The 14,024-nt window shown below is 53.0% G+C and overlaps 1 protein-coding gene across 3 annotated transcripts in view; it reads right to left on the minus strand.

Moving 5' to 3' along the window:
• Positions 1-14,024, minus strand: part of KALRN (kalirin RhoGEF kinase) — a 727,411-nt gene that overhangs the window by 37,597 nt on the left and 675,790 nt on the right. Inside the window, exons 46-51 of one of the 3 annotated variants that reach the window (XM_075556312.1) lie at positions 13,576-13,761; positions 13,033-13,204; positions 8,465-8,703; positions 6,732-6,991; positions 3,106-3,229; positions 1,887-1,946 (exon numbers count right to left, since the gene is read on the minus strand). In XM_075556312.1, coding sequence (XP_075412427.1) covers positions 1,887-1,946; positions 3,106-3,229; positions 6,732-6,991; positions 8,465-8,703; positions 13,033-13,204; positions 13,576-13,761 — 1,041 coding nt within the window. Of the gene's footprint in view, positions 1-1,886; positions 1,947-3,105; positions 3,230-5,599; positions 6,427-6,731; positions 6,992-8,464; positions 8,704-13,032; positions 13,205-13,575; positions 13,762-14,024 lie in introns of those variants that run through there. The other 2 variants (XM_075556314.1, XM_075556313.1) reach the window with 2 other exon arrangements.

Here is a 14,024-nt window from a genome sequence, read left to right on the forward strand (position 1 = left end):
CTCCTCCTGGGGATGGGGATGGGGACCCCCCAGATGGGGAGAAAGGCGTTACCATTTACCCTGAAGGACAAGACAACCCCACTGCTCTCGAGTTGCTTCCAGCTCCGCTGACCCCATGGGATGGAGCAGAACCGCGCCCAGGGCTGTCCAAGGCCAGTCGGCCTTCACAGGAGGTGGCCACCTCTCCCTCCCACAAAGGGCATGGTGACGTGGGGGGGCCAGCTCGCAGGAGGACGCTTTCACCAACCACCACCAGGCCTCCTTCCAAAAGACACAATGGCTGGGACTGCCAATTCCACCTTGCATAAACTCTCTCCCTTAAAAACCAAAACAGTAACAAAAAACCACGACCACTGCCATCGAGTCGATTCCGACTTATAGGGACCCCAGGAGACAGGAAGGAAATAAATTCATTTTTTAAAAAGACTGGAAGGATGTGCTCCCTATGGGTTTCCTGGCTTTAGAGGAATAGACAGTGGCTGGTGGATTTGAACTGCTGACCTTGGGGCTAGCAGCCTAACGTGCAATGCATTACGCCACCAGGGGTCCTCTGCAGTTTATAAACTCACGGTGGCTGTAAATTATATGGGAGACATGTTTCTGCAACCTGGCATAGTTTCTAGACTATGTCTCGTGTTGGAAGTTAATTCAATGCTCTTAGTCGATGGAGGTGTGGATCCCATACCGTGCCTCTGTCAGTCTGTGGGGTGGCAAGGGCTCCTATGTAGTGTTTCAGCCTCATGGTGGACACCCAGACAGGCTTCTGCCAGAGATTTTGGTTCCCCTGATGTGGTGGGTACAGCCACTGTGGTGAGCTCCGGGGGCCAGGCAGGGGTGTGTTCCCATCACCCTTCCTATTTTTAGTTAGGGCCAAGGTCCGTGTGAAGTTGTGGTAATTAACATAATCTGGTGTCAACTTGAGACTATTGAGTGAAGGGGTGGAGTTTAGCCTGTCAATCAGGTCGCAGCTTGATGACCTCATTTGGAGGCATTAAGGAGATAGTTTGGTGGTGGCAGGACACACTCATTGCTGTTGACCAACCACATGGAGCTATGCTGATGGCAGCCAGAGCCTTGGAGCTGGAGGAGCCACATGGAGACCCATGCCAGTGCTGAGATGCTTCCACCCCCACTGGGTCCACAAGACTTTCTGCCCACTAGCTTGTGATCTTCCTGCACTCGGTGTCATTGCATATGTCACATGAGTCTGAAGAGGAATTTACAGACTGATACTGGACATATGGGCTAATATTTGACTTAATCTGGGCTGGGCTGGGATGTTTTCTTATGTAAAGCTCTTTCCTATACGCATATGAGTATCTATGAATTTGTTTCTCTAGTCAACCGAGACTAACATAGAAGTCATCCACAAAACCACATTTCAGTCTTGATGCTGGACGATTTAGGGAGGAGTAGGCCCTGGGAGAAGAATAAGATGAAGAGGATGAAGGGGGAAGAAGTGAGAGCAGAGAAAGGAGAAAGCAAAAGAGGAAGAATGTAAAACCCAAATGAGTTCTTGCCTTTCAGCTGGAAATCAATCCGTATAGGTAATGCGGTCTTCCATGAAAATTAAAAAGGGGGGGGGGCTCTAGGGTCTCCAGAATGAAGTTGGTTAGTCTCCACACAAAACCAAGCCCTCGCAGAGGGAGTCCTGAGCAAACATTCAAAAGAACGTGTTTGCTGTTAAGCGTTTTCTACCAACACGGAGCCGAACGGAACGAGTTTCGTTTGCTTTTTGTTAGGAGGGGCCGGATGCCCAGAGATGTCCCGGTACCACAGTTTATCCGCAGCCGGCTGGTCATTTTGGGGAGACCACCATGCCAGCGCGCAGTAGAAAGACCAGCCCACCCCGACAGTCACTGCAGGCAATAGGACAGCAGCTCTACCTCCATGCTAGTCTTAGGCTCAAGATCGTCACACTCCGACTCCTCGGAACTGTCGGCCTCCTTGACGGGCAGCATGAGGAAGCGGGAGAGAGAGAACACAGTTAGGACACAGCAGCTTTTGCCAGCGAGAGAGGAGAACCTCAGAGAAGCGTGGGCAGCGGGGAACCGGGGCAGAGAAAACACCGGACGTTTCTAAGGCGGGGGTGCGAACCGCCAAGGGCGGCAGCGTGCTCTTTCCAAGGGGGGAAGGCTGGGGCTAGTGTACCCGCGGGTCTCGCAGGAGGCGCCATGGGAGCAACCCCACGAAGCATGGGGGCCGCAGACTTGAACCTGCTGTCTTCTGTGAGGCTGGACTTCCCAGGTGAGGGTGGCAGAGGGAGTGGGATTTCTTTTCCTCTCCCCCCCCCCACAGGAGGACGCTCGAATGGGATGGAATTCAGTGTTCTCATTTTGCCCAGGAAGGGGAGAAAAGCGCCAGGAAGACCAATAATCATTTCAACATTACACGGCCAGCCATCTAATTCCCATTGTTCAGGGCCCAATGTCACGGCAGAGTACTTCATGGTAAGATGCTGGGGGTTCTGAGGAGGAGTGGGGAGGGGGAGGAAATGAGGGCCAACCAACACTTTGTGAGTCCAAAGTAGTAGGTGGAGTTTTACAGAGAAATAACTTGGGTTTAATGTACACGCCTCTGTGCCCTGCCTATGCGCAGGGAGAGGTGAGGGGACTGGCCCACAGTGAGTTTGTCTGAACTCGGGGGAAAAGAAAAGAAATGTTCCTCGGGACAATGGGGTCCCTTCAGCTCCAAACCTCAGCCCTCCTGGGCTGGGGGCACCCCCAATTCCTTGAACCCGTAGGTCTTATTCTCAACCCCCGGGGACAGCATGGGCGCTTTGACACGGGCATCTTGCACTTCTAAGGGGAGGATGCGGCAGACGAGGCTGTTAGGAAACACCTGCACAGTCTCAGGAGAAAGGTGTGAAAGAAAACAGAGATGCACTTACCTGAGCCGAAGTTGCCAGGTGAAACCGAAAATAAAAATAAATAAATAAAAATGGATCTGGCATGCAAAAATCCTGCTAAACTACTTCCCCTCGGGTCCCCCGAACTAGTTTGGGGAAAAGAAATCCCCGCCCCTCGCGTTGCCTTGTGAGAATGCTGCAGGTGGGAGTGGGTGAGAGGGGGTGGTGGGGGGCGCAGCTCCGGACACCTTACTCACTTTAACAGAGGCTTTGCTGCCCAGAATATCCTTGGGTTTACGAGCCCCTGTGGCTTCATGTTTACCCGTGTTCTCCACTTCTGCCCGCTTTCTCATGCGCAGGGTATGCCATGAACATGACTTCCTGTTGTACCAAGAAATGCACCAATCAAAACGGCACGTCAGGGCAGAGGCAAGCGCTGGCAGGGAGGGCTCACCACCCTGGGTGAGCCCGTCGGTGAGGGGCTCCAGGCAAGCTCAAGCTTCAGAGGCCTCACACTTGGGGGCCAGCTCCCACGGTGGCGGGGGGGGGGTGACCTCCCCTCCGACCGAAGAGTATGGGGATGAACGCCGACCTCACTTGCTACCTCTGCCAGGCTGAGTGGCTGGATCTGAAGACAGTAGGAATGTCCTGGGTTACTAAACTTCACCAAGGGGCGTTTTTAATGTCATACCGATGAGGCTTTGCAGGACTGGGGACCCCTTCATGAAAGGCACGCAGAACACAGGGGCAGGGTGGGAGGCGGGGAGGCAAGAGTGCTGAACAGAGGCAGAGGTGTGCTCTACACGGTATACGGTACCGGCAACACACCTTCCCAGGACCAGATATAGCCCAAAGGATGACTTATGGGTTTCCATCTCATTATTCGGATTTGGACTGTGGCCACTCCCACCCGCCGCAGAAGGGACAGGGTTCTCTGGGGTATTTGATGCCATGAACAGCCAGGCACCATCATTTTGCCTGATATTTCAGAGTAGAGGCTTTCTTGGTCTATGTACTCCACACCACTCAGTCCGTGACTCGGTGGCTCGGTCAGCCCAGGAGAGGTCACAGAGTCTTCTCGTGGGGAGAAGGCCCAATATCTGCTCCCAGGGAGCTGAGAGAGGCAACCAACCCGGGCATGCCTTCCTAACTTCTTCCTTCCCATGAGGGGGTGGGGAGCTACTTCTTCACAGTCCTTTGAAGAGCAGCCCAGCCCAGAGCTCGAGCGCCACACGCGTTGGGGCCCAAGGACGAAGAAACCAAAGCCACATCACAAATAGGATCAGTGACCCTGGGCGGGCGTCACCCATCGCCAGTGTGGTCACACAGCTTGGGGTGGGGGGCGTTTTAACCATTGTCTGCAATAAGAGACTTGGCTTGTCTTCAGCGTCTTCTGGTCAAGTTCAGGCCTAAGAAGACAGGGCTCCACACCCACAAAAACCTTCACTGAGGGAGAAGGACACAGCGTCTCTTCCATGCAAGTCTACCCATTTTAGGACGAGGGTGCCCGTGGAAGGTGTTCCCCAAACACTTATCCCTAGCATGCTCGCTCAACAATTAGCCTTCTGGGTGAAAAAATAAATCCATTGCAGACACTGAATCTTGGGAAAGCTGCTTCCTTCAAAAGGCAAGACCTTCTCTTGTCCCAACAAAACTGGTGAGTTCTTTAGGACCCTCTGGCATTCCAACGATCTTATCTGAGTGAGAACCAGTTGTGAAGGTAAGCTCACACGCCATAACTCTGTTAACTTCAGACTTTATCTCTTCTCTTTACCATCCAACATCCCAAGTCCCCAGGTCCTTCTGAGAATATCTCCTGTCGGAGAAGTCCCTATTGAAAAGACTCTCAAGGCAGATGGTGTGTGTGCACATGCTCCTATGTTTATTACCACCTCTGGATTGTTGGGTATGCTTGGTAAGGAACTAGAGATGTGAAGAGCAGATGGTCAAGTGGCCGGACAGCTCAACTTCATATTCTTCTTCCCAGAAGAACCCGTCATTATGGTTTGGGGAACTTCCATCATGGGCCACAGTCCTGGGCTGATGTGGGAATGGGCGTTCAGTTATGACAGTTATCCTGTAGGCATCACCACCAACCCTGACTCCTTTGGTCACAGCAGGCCCTTGGGGAAATGTGTGGTGAATGTGCTTCACTTGTAAGTACTGGCAACCAAGTTGACTCCTCTGCCCCCTTCCAGCCTCCTGACCCTTGGGTGACAGCAACTAAAGTGGACCATACTGACCAATCGGCACGGGAGTCTCTTTACTTTCACTCCCCCTGATACCCCACTTTCACCTGGCAGGTAAGTGCAACTGACAAGAGACCCCAAGATCAAAGATAAGGGGGAGGGAGAGCCAGAGGGTCTGATCAACAGCTCTGAGTCAGTAGGTCTCGGCTCTTTAAGACTGTTGATTAACAAGAACTTCAGTATGTTCAAGGACATTATTCCAAAGGCCCGGGCTTCTTAAAAGCCACTCGAAACAAATGTCTTTAGACTAAAATGAAATGGACCTGCTGGGTTTTCGGGTATCCCTAGAGACTTGGGGGATGTGTGGTGACCTAGAGAGGCCACGGTAATGCTAAATAGCCTCTAGCCCTGGCCCTAAAGAAAGGGCCACAGAAGTGCGCTTCCTCTGGTGCTCTGCTCAGATCAGCCCCTCCTCCGTGTGACCACGCAGGACGGAGATGGGGAGCCGGGCCAAAACCTGCGGTCTAGTCTGGGCAGGAGCTGACGTCAGCACCTCAAGGTCGCCAGTTGCTGGGAACCAGCTGGGCGGCATGCTGTCAACACCAGCCTCATGGCCGAGGTTAGGGAAATCGGCAGAAGGGAAGGCTAGGATGGGCGCTTTGGTGACCAAGGCGCTTTTTCAGGTTCTGAAGAAACTGGCCCCCCGCCCCCCGCAGTCAATGGCTCCTCAAATCCAGAGAAGGAAAGGGAAAAACAAAAAGAAGGTCACCTGTACATTTAAAAGTCTAAGGAGAGTGAGATAGGGTGGGTGGTTGGGGGGAGGGTCAACTAGTCATTCTGCTCATTAAAACATGCTCGTGGTGAAAATTTATTTTACATATTTAAAATAGTACATTTAAAGTTATTAGTTACATGACAGGTTCAATGATGACCATTGTAGCTCTTCAATATATTGCACAACCTGACTTTATCCGTACGGCTGTCTTTAAATAGTGCAAAGTATCTTACACAGGAATGTGCTCAGAAGGGTCTTCGCAATCAAAGGGAAGGGAAAGGAAAATCTTACAAAGGACCATGAACATATATTAACGTGATGGGGAGCGGGGGGAAGGCTTTAAGGAAAAAAAAGTTACAATCTGTACAGAGAAAATTGCCACACACAGCCAAAAATGTCCCTCTCTTGTGGGAGAAGCAGCGGGCCTCTGACCTGGGCAGGCTTGGCATTTGTGCTAAGGTAACTTTTTGGTGTCGATAAAAAAAAAAAAAACAGAGAGAGAAGTAACTTAATACAACATAAATAGAAGTCCAGTCCAGTGAGTCCTGTGGTGGGTCAAATGGAGCAACGGAAGGCATGGCTTTGGTCACCTAGGGCCTCAGTACGGTTCGGTTCTTAATGAATGAGGGGGGGGAAAAAAGAGAGAAAAAAAATGAACAGAAAATCATAAACAGAAAGGAAAGGGGAAACCCCCACCGCCGCCACCACCACCAGGGCAAGCCCGAGGGGATGCCTGTGCTGTGCGCGTGAGGTACCCACACGGGGGCTTCTGTCCCCCCAGCACTGCGGCGGGGGCTCCCAGCAGGGTGTGCTTGCACCGTGCTGTGCGTGCTTGCGTGCGCGCGCTTTGCTGCGGAATGTTTCCAACGCACGCACGCTCTCCTTTCCCGGGGAGGCCACGGAAGCCACGGGCACTTACTTGATGCTCCCGCCACTGTTTTCTGCGGTGGCCACTGTGGCTTTGGTGAGCGGCGCCAGGATGCTGCCTGGGACCCAGCCCTCGGCGGCGGGGCAGTGGTCGCTGGCGGGCTGGTACACCAGGCACATGTTCTGCTGGTTGACGGCGAGGACCTGGACCACCTCGCCTTGGCTCACAGAGATCTCATTCTCCTTCAGTGCATAGTAGTCTTGAATCACCGCCATGGAGGCGCTCCCGTTGCTGCCTCCCAGGTCGTTTGGCTAGGAGGGCAGGGCACACAAACAAGAAGGCTGGGTCTCGGGTCTTCTCTACAGCCAAAGCGAAGGACCCACTCCCTCCCGGACCGTGAGTCCACACCAACAATGCGGTCAGGCTTCGCCCCATCGAAGGAGAGGCCACTGCCTCCGCTGACCCTGCCCCAGGCAGGAACTGAACTCCAAGTGGTGCTGCATTTCCCACCTTCTCCTGTCTGTGGACACCAGGACAGCAGTGAGTTATCAGGGCAGCCCGTTGCTCAGAGGGCATGGGGAGAGCTAGCGGGCCCTCGACATGTCTTTGTAGCAGTGACTTCAATTGATTCACAGCGGCTCGGGGGATTTAAGGAAGAAAATCGTTTCTAGGGGATGTAATGAAATAGTTGGGGCTCTAACAGACAAGAAAGGGCTTCAAACACTTTCGTGGTAATCTGGGATTACAGATGATGGGATTTCCCCAGGAGCTTTCCAATAGCACTGATTTTAGGCACTAAGAGTTTCACCACATCAATGACAACTAGTCATTTGGAGGAGGAGGAGGAAGAGGAGAAGAAAACTCTGAAACTAGACCACGTAGGTCAAACATGCAGCTGTTCCCATTCATAAACGCCCTGAAGGAAAGGGCAACCTCGTGTAACTAACCAGTTGGCTAAGCGTAGGCAGCAAGTGAGTTACAGATTCTGGAATGGAAACCACATTGCTTAATTATTCATCTAGCACAGAATTCAGCTTCTTTTGTTCCTTGTAGGGTCAATGGTCAAGTTTCTAACTCTCCTTATGGTGTTGGCTGGAATGACGGGTCATCTCTGAGAAGGATGTAATCCAAGGCCGGCTCCCTGCGGATCCATCCATGGATGAGACCTCTCTCCTCACACATCAGCAGAAGGAAGGAGGAGACCTATGACCTCACTTCAGTGGCCCCTTTACCAAACCAAACCAAGCTCACTGCCACCGAGTCAATGCTGACTCATAGCGACCACGTGGGTTTCCGAGACTATAACTGTTTATGGGAGTAGAACACCCAGTCTTTCTCCGGCAGAGCTGATGGTGGTTTCGAACCGCTGACCAGGCAGCTCACAGGCCAATGCGGAACCTCCAGGGCGCCTGCCCAGCACAAGGGCCATCTTATTTTAAGATGCCAGGTCTAGGGTGGTGCCTTTCAGACGATCCGTACCACAATGGCTCTGTTTGGCACAGGTGACTCCTCTTCCTAACTGCTGCCAGGGACACCACGTCTGCAGTGTCTGCAGGGGACAGTACACCTTCAACACAGGGTGTCAGAGGCAGCGGGAACTGGCCTCACGCATTCGATTTACAGAGGAAGGGTGAGAAGTAATTGAGATTGTACTCTATTTAATCTGGTCTCACGAGATGCCGTCTACTAAAGCGACCCCTGAGGCTGTGTCCTCACAGTGGGGGTGGTGGGCGGGGGACGAGAGGGGGACACAGGACGGGACTGGACCATGGGCTGTCACCTACCTTGGCGGTCTCATACTTGTCACCAGGCTGGTGGTAGTCGAACCCTGGACTGCCATTGGAGGTAGATATCTTCAGGGGTGGCAGAGGCGGGGTGCAGCTGGAGCCCTTGGGAGGCTTGTCAGAGCCCATGGGGACAGAAGAGTAAGGCCTGGGGCTGGCTTGGGGGAGCCTGGTGGGCTGGGGGCGCATCCCAGCTGTGCGGGTTTCTTTCCGCTGGTACTCAATGGGCGACTGTAGTGCTGCCGAAGAAGAGATGGGCTTGTGATTCTGAGCCTTGGGAACCCCCCAAGGATGTGGGAGCCTCTTTCAGCATCAGACCTGCGCCAGGCACTGCCCATTGTTTTTAAGGAATTTACCACGTACAGTGAGAACCCAGACATCTACCTCACCAACGCCAATACAAAACCCGATAGAGAGCAGTGCCCTGTGGGAGGGACCCAGGCTGGGCAAAGGGGGGGAGGGTATGTGTAGTATGCGGAGGCGAGCGTGTGCACATGCACACGGGTGCTGGTGATGGAGCTACTAAAGAGCTCCAGGAAGACCTGGCTGCTAGGTGACGTGAGAGGGGGTGGGGGTGTAATCTGACCACATGGTCAGATTTCCTGGGGCTGAAGGCCACAGGCCTCCAGGGCAGATGCAATGAGATAAGTGAGAGAGGTTGGAGGGTGGTGGTATGAAGGATCTAGAAAGACCAGCTGTGGTGTCCGGATTGAATTCTGTAGACAATGAAAAGAGATGAGGTTACATGAACTCCCTAACCCAAGCCCAACTCCCTGCCATCGAGTTGAAGCCGATGCAGAGTCACCCTGTAGGACAGGGCAGAACTGTCCCCTGGGATTGCTGAGACTCACTCTTTACAGGAGTCTAAAGCTGTCTTCTTGCTGGTGGTCTCAAACTGCTGACCCTGAGGTTAATGTAATCCACTATGGGACCAGGGCTCAAAAAGCGCCCTTAAATTCACATTCTACCTTCAGAGCCGCATGCAGGGCACATTCATCTTGCAGCAGTTACGAGGGACAATCGGAGAGGAGACGGCAAGGGATGAGGGGCTGTCGCAGATGCCCTGAGATGGGAGCAAGCACAGGGGGGAGTCCCAGGGGTGGCGTTGTGGGGGGAAGCGGGGGGAGTTTCAGAGGTAGAACACATAGGATGCCAGCATCCCCTGGGGGGGAGGGGGACTGGGGACAGGGGGCAAGCATGGCCAGATCTGAAGCTCCCTCTGGTTCGGAGGCTGAGAGAATGACAGGTCATGGCGCTCAGGAGAAAGATGACAATGCCGAGGGGAAGAAACAGAGGTGAGCTTTGTTCCCTGAGGTTAAGATGACAAAGTCCCGGGATCCGAGTACGTAAGAGGTGCAGGTCAGATTCTGGAATAAAGTCTGGTTATGGCGTCATCATCGGTGAGCGCAGTAGCCACTAGCTAACTGGGCTAACTCACAGCTGGGGCCCGGAGAACATGCAATTAATCGGGCTAGCTCTGCAGTGACAGGGTTGTACGAACCCCACTACATCTTCCCTCGGGGTCACGCTTCCTTCCTCCTGAGGTCTCGGTGGGGACAGATGGCTCAGCCATGGCCTTCACCACATCCTGAGAGTACCCAGGTGTAGAGCAGGTGCCTGCCAGGGAAAAGGCTCCCTCCCCAGAGAGGGCTGCGGGCGTGGACTATGGAGGCAATGATAACCTAGGTCGGCATCCCCCACTGCTCACCATCATTAGGAGAAGCTCCCGGGAAATAACATAAAAGTCTGCCTCATTGCCAGTGCCCAGAGACAGACAGTTTCAAGTCCAGAGCAAACAGGCCTCGCGACGCCTAATTCTGCATCAGCCCGCATCTGCTGTGATTAGGGTACTCCTGGCTTATATGCGAGGAACTGCATGGTGTTTTCCGTTGCCCCATGAAACTCACTGTGAGAGTTGGACATTGACTAAGGACAACTGAAGAACTGATGCATTTGAATTGTGGTGCTGGCAGAGAATATTGCAAATACCACGGACTGCCAAAAGGACACACCGATCTGTCTTGCATGAAGTATTGGCCGGAGCGCTCCTTCAAGGTAAAGGTGGCAAGGCTCTGGCTTACAGCCACTAGACATGTTGTCAGGAGAGACTCGTCTCTGGAGACGGCATCATGCTTGGGAAAGAACAGTGGCTGCAACAAGGCTCAGGCAGAGGAACAACGGAGAGGGGAGGAGAGGAGGGAGCAGGTCCGGGCAGTATTTCCTCCTTTTGAAGTAGGGTCGCTATGGGTTGGAACTGACTTGATGGCACCGAACAAGAACAACAGCACAGAAAGATCTGAAAATAGTGTATCTTCTCAAATAAGGGTCTCAGAGGACCAATGTTTCCCTACCAGTCTCAATTGACCTAATTGAGGCCTTAGGACCAGGAAAGCTATGCATCCTCCGACAGCATTTGTTTTTGGCTGCTGGGTGAGATATCTTATATCTAGCCCCATTTCCTTCTTTGCTTTGCTTGCTAGGGAGCTCAGAGATCAATGTGCCCACCACTAGCAGCTGCATGAAGTTTTATGGTTAAGAGCCTAAGTCAAAGTCACACAGTACTGGGTTTACATCCTTGTTCTTGTGACCTTGAACAGGGTTTTTCCCCTGAAACTTCCCCCAAACCCTTTTTCCTCACTTGAAAGAAGAATAGCCGTAACTGACTTTCCGAGCCATTCCTGCAACTTCTGTTATTCCTGGTTTCAACATCCTGTCTCACCTTGCTTTTCTTTTGGTTTGCATTCGTAACTTAAGAACCTCACTCCTGCTTCGGCTGGCTCAGAAAGTCCTAACAAATGGAATGTCATTTAGCGTACACATTTTATTTATGTGTATGACTTGTCATGAAATTATTCTGCCAAGCCAAATTTGATATCAAAGTAATAACTAGTACTATGGAGCTTTCCGTACCGCTCCTCAGGGCTGAGCAGCCGGGGCTTCATTGGAGATGTTTTAGACTGGGAAAGCCCTGAGCGGCCCCCATTTCTGCAGGTGGAGATGGGGGTGGGGTGGGGAGAAGGGTGTGTGGACTGGGACTAGCCTGGGAATCTTGTGCAAAACTGCTTTGAAGTTTCATGGTCTATCTTAAAAGTCCAGGACATCCTGCTCTATCTATTTTTTTGAAATGCTCCCTCATTGTCCCCACAGTCCATCAGGGGCATGTGCCATATTTTCCTATTTCCAGTACTGCTGGAAGTGCTGCCAGCGTGAGACAGAAGATTCGCCCCATTCCCTCTCACCAACAGGGGAAGCAGAGGCGGAGAGAGACATCATTGACTTACCTGGCACCCTCACGGAGGATGGCCTCCCTGAATCCCTCCCCACAGCTTCCAGGCCCATGCTGGACGCTGTCCCAGTGAGGGCTCTGTTTGCATCATGGAAAGAATCCAGATCACAGCACTGTGAGAGGATGTGGCACACTCGATGTGGCCTCTGTGTGTGTGTGCACATGCCCATCCGTATATTACATATACGGGCCAGATCTCAGGGCCAGCAAGGCGAGGTGGGACCCCTGAAGGTAGCCCCGTGTGTAAGTGTGTGTGGATGTGTGTGCACGTGTACTACAGGTCTCCCTGCTCCACGGGCAAGAAGAGATGGCACATCCCAGGGCAGCTGTGCGTGTGTGCGTCTGTGTGTGTGTGCATGTGTGTGTTAAACACAGAAGTGCTTGCTGATCCTCCAGGTGGACTCGCCTTCACTTTCCTTTCGCCCTTCACGTCCACTTCAAGTTCTAGATGCTTCTGCTCAGAGACACTTTTGCGTTCCCCAACCCCGTAGACAAGCACCAGTTTAAACCCATCCCCTCCCTTCACAGGCCACGCCGAGGAAAACGTGAAGACCATCCCAGCAGAGAAAAACACAGAGACCCGTCAACGAGAGCACATGAACTTTCCTCCAGCTCACACAGCCGGGGGAAGCCCCAACAGAGCGCACGCACAGAGAGCTGCATGTCGGGGGGTGGGGTGGGGGTGGGGGGCTAAGACATTTGTTCTGGGAAGATGCCAGGTCTCAGGGAAATGTCGAGCGAGCGATCAGCTCTCAGGGACAGGGTCTGGGTTAGTGAGATGCCTTCTCTGGGCTCTGACACAGTTGGAAGCAGAGCACAGACTTTCCCCAATTTGCCAAGCTTCTGGTCATCTCAAGAAGACACCAGAGGGCACCAGCCAATGCCACCAAATAGGAAAACAGGGGTCCTACAGAGCTGGCCCCATCTCAATCACGCCCACAACTGCCGCCAGCTGGCAGTGGTGGTCACATGTAGATCCCCCGTGCCTGGGTGATGAGAGGATAACTCGAAGAAAAGAAGGGGGTAAAAACAACAAAAAGAGACGAGGCTTCTGTGTTATGCCTCTTCTGCTCTCCTTACATATTTGGGTTCAGAAAAATGTTAAACATAGTCTTTCTAAAACTGCAGAGCTGGAGCCCATGTAAAACATGGCCTGAGCTCATAACTCACTCGAAACCCAGACCCACAGAAGCTTGGAGGTGTTTGTGTGTTGATGGAATGGGGGGGGAGGGCGGTGAATGTTCTGAAAACAACCTTGCTAGAAACCAGGCACAGTACACACCATTTAAGAAGTCTCGCTGTGTTTCCAAGACCTGGTTAATGTCTTGCACCCAGGCTTGCTGGATGTCAGCGTTGGCGGCCTGCAGAATGACCCTCTCCGAGGTCTCCCGGTTCATGAGCGCAAACTTGCAGGGGTCGTTGTCCACATTCTCCTCCAGGACCAAGTAGTTCATCTGCAAGAAACGAAGCCGATCTTTTTCATATTTAAGTGGAATAAAAAAAAAAAGTTCAGCAGCACATGACAGTGTCCCCAAGCCTTTTATTTCAGGAGAAGTCTCCGAAACCTGGGCCTGGATCGACTTGTCTGCTCTGTGGGTTGCTGTCTCTAGGGGAATGGCTTCCTCTCGGTGAAGCATGCCCAAGACTGCATGGTGCTTCACGTTTTCTCCCCGACCAGCACTGTCTACAGAACCTCCACCACTCGAGGTTTGTGGGCTGCGTGACCTTCCAAGCATCGCACTGACCTCTGCTCACTGAAGTGCCAGAGTCTTCAGCAAGCAGCTCCCGGCACGCTCTTCTCCCTCTCCTCCCCACCGGGGCTCACCTTGATGCTCCTCTTGAACATGTAGCCTGGTGTCAGGGAGCCCTTCCTGAGCAGCTCACTGAAGATGACAATCTGCTCGAAGAGGAACACGCGCCGCTCCTTAGTCCGGGCCTGCACGCCCACATCCAGCTCAATCACGTAGAATGTGTCCTGCTGCAGCAGCTTCCCCTGAGCGGTCAGGGTGCCCTGGCAGGAGGAGGGACCAGGCAGAGCGAGTGAAAACGGGGAAAGCGCCACAGCCCTGGCAGGCCACAGTCTCCTGCTGTGGGGACATCAGAGACAGTCCACCTACCACAAGCTTCTCAGCTCAAGTACGAGACCGCGCCCCCATCCAGCCATCACCCATCGGTCAGCCCGTTGAACTGTGGTGTCTCCGTGTCGCTATCCTGCCCGGAGTTATGCTACCAGGAGTGTGAAGAGCGTTAGGGCCATCCGCGATGGACAGTTAT

The sequence above is a fragment of the Tenrec ecaudatus genome, chromosome 8 (genome assembly GCF_050624435.1).
Source record: "Tenrec ecaudatus isolate mTenEca1 chromosome 8, mTenEca1.hap1, whole genome shotgun sequence".
NCBI lineage: Eukaryota > Metazoa > Chordata > Mammalia > Afrosoricida > Tenrecidae > Tenrec > Tenrec ecaudatus.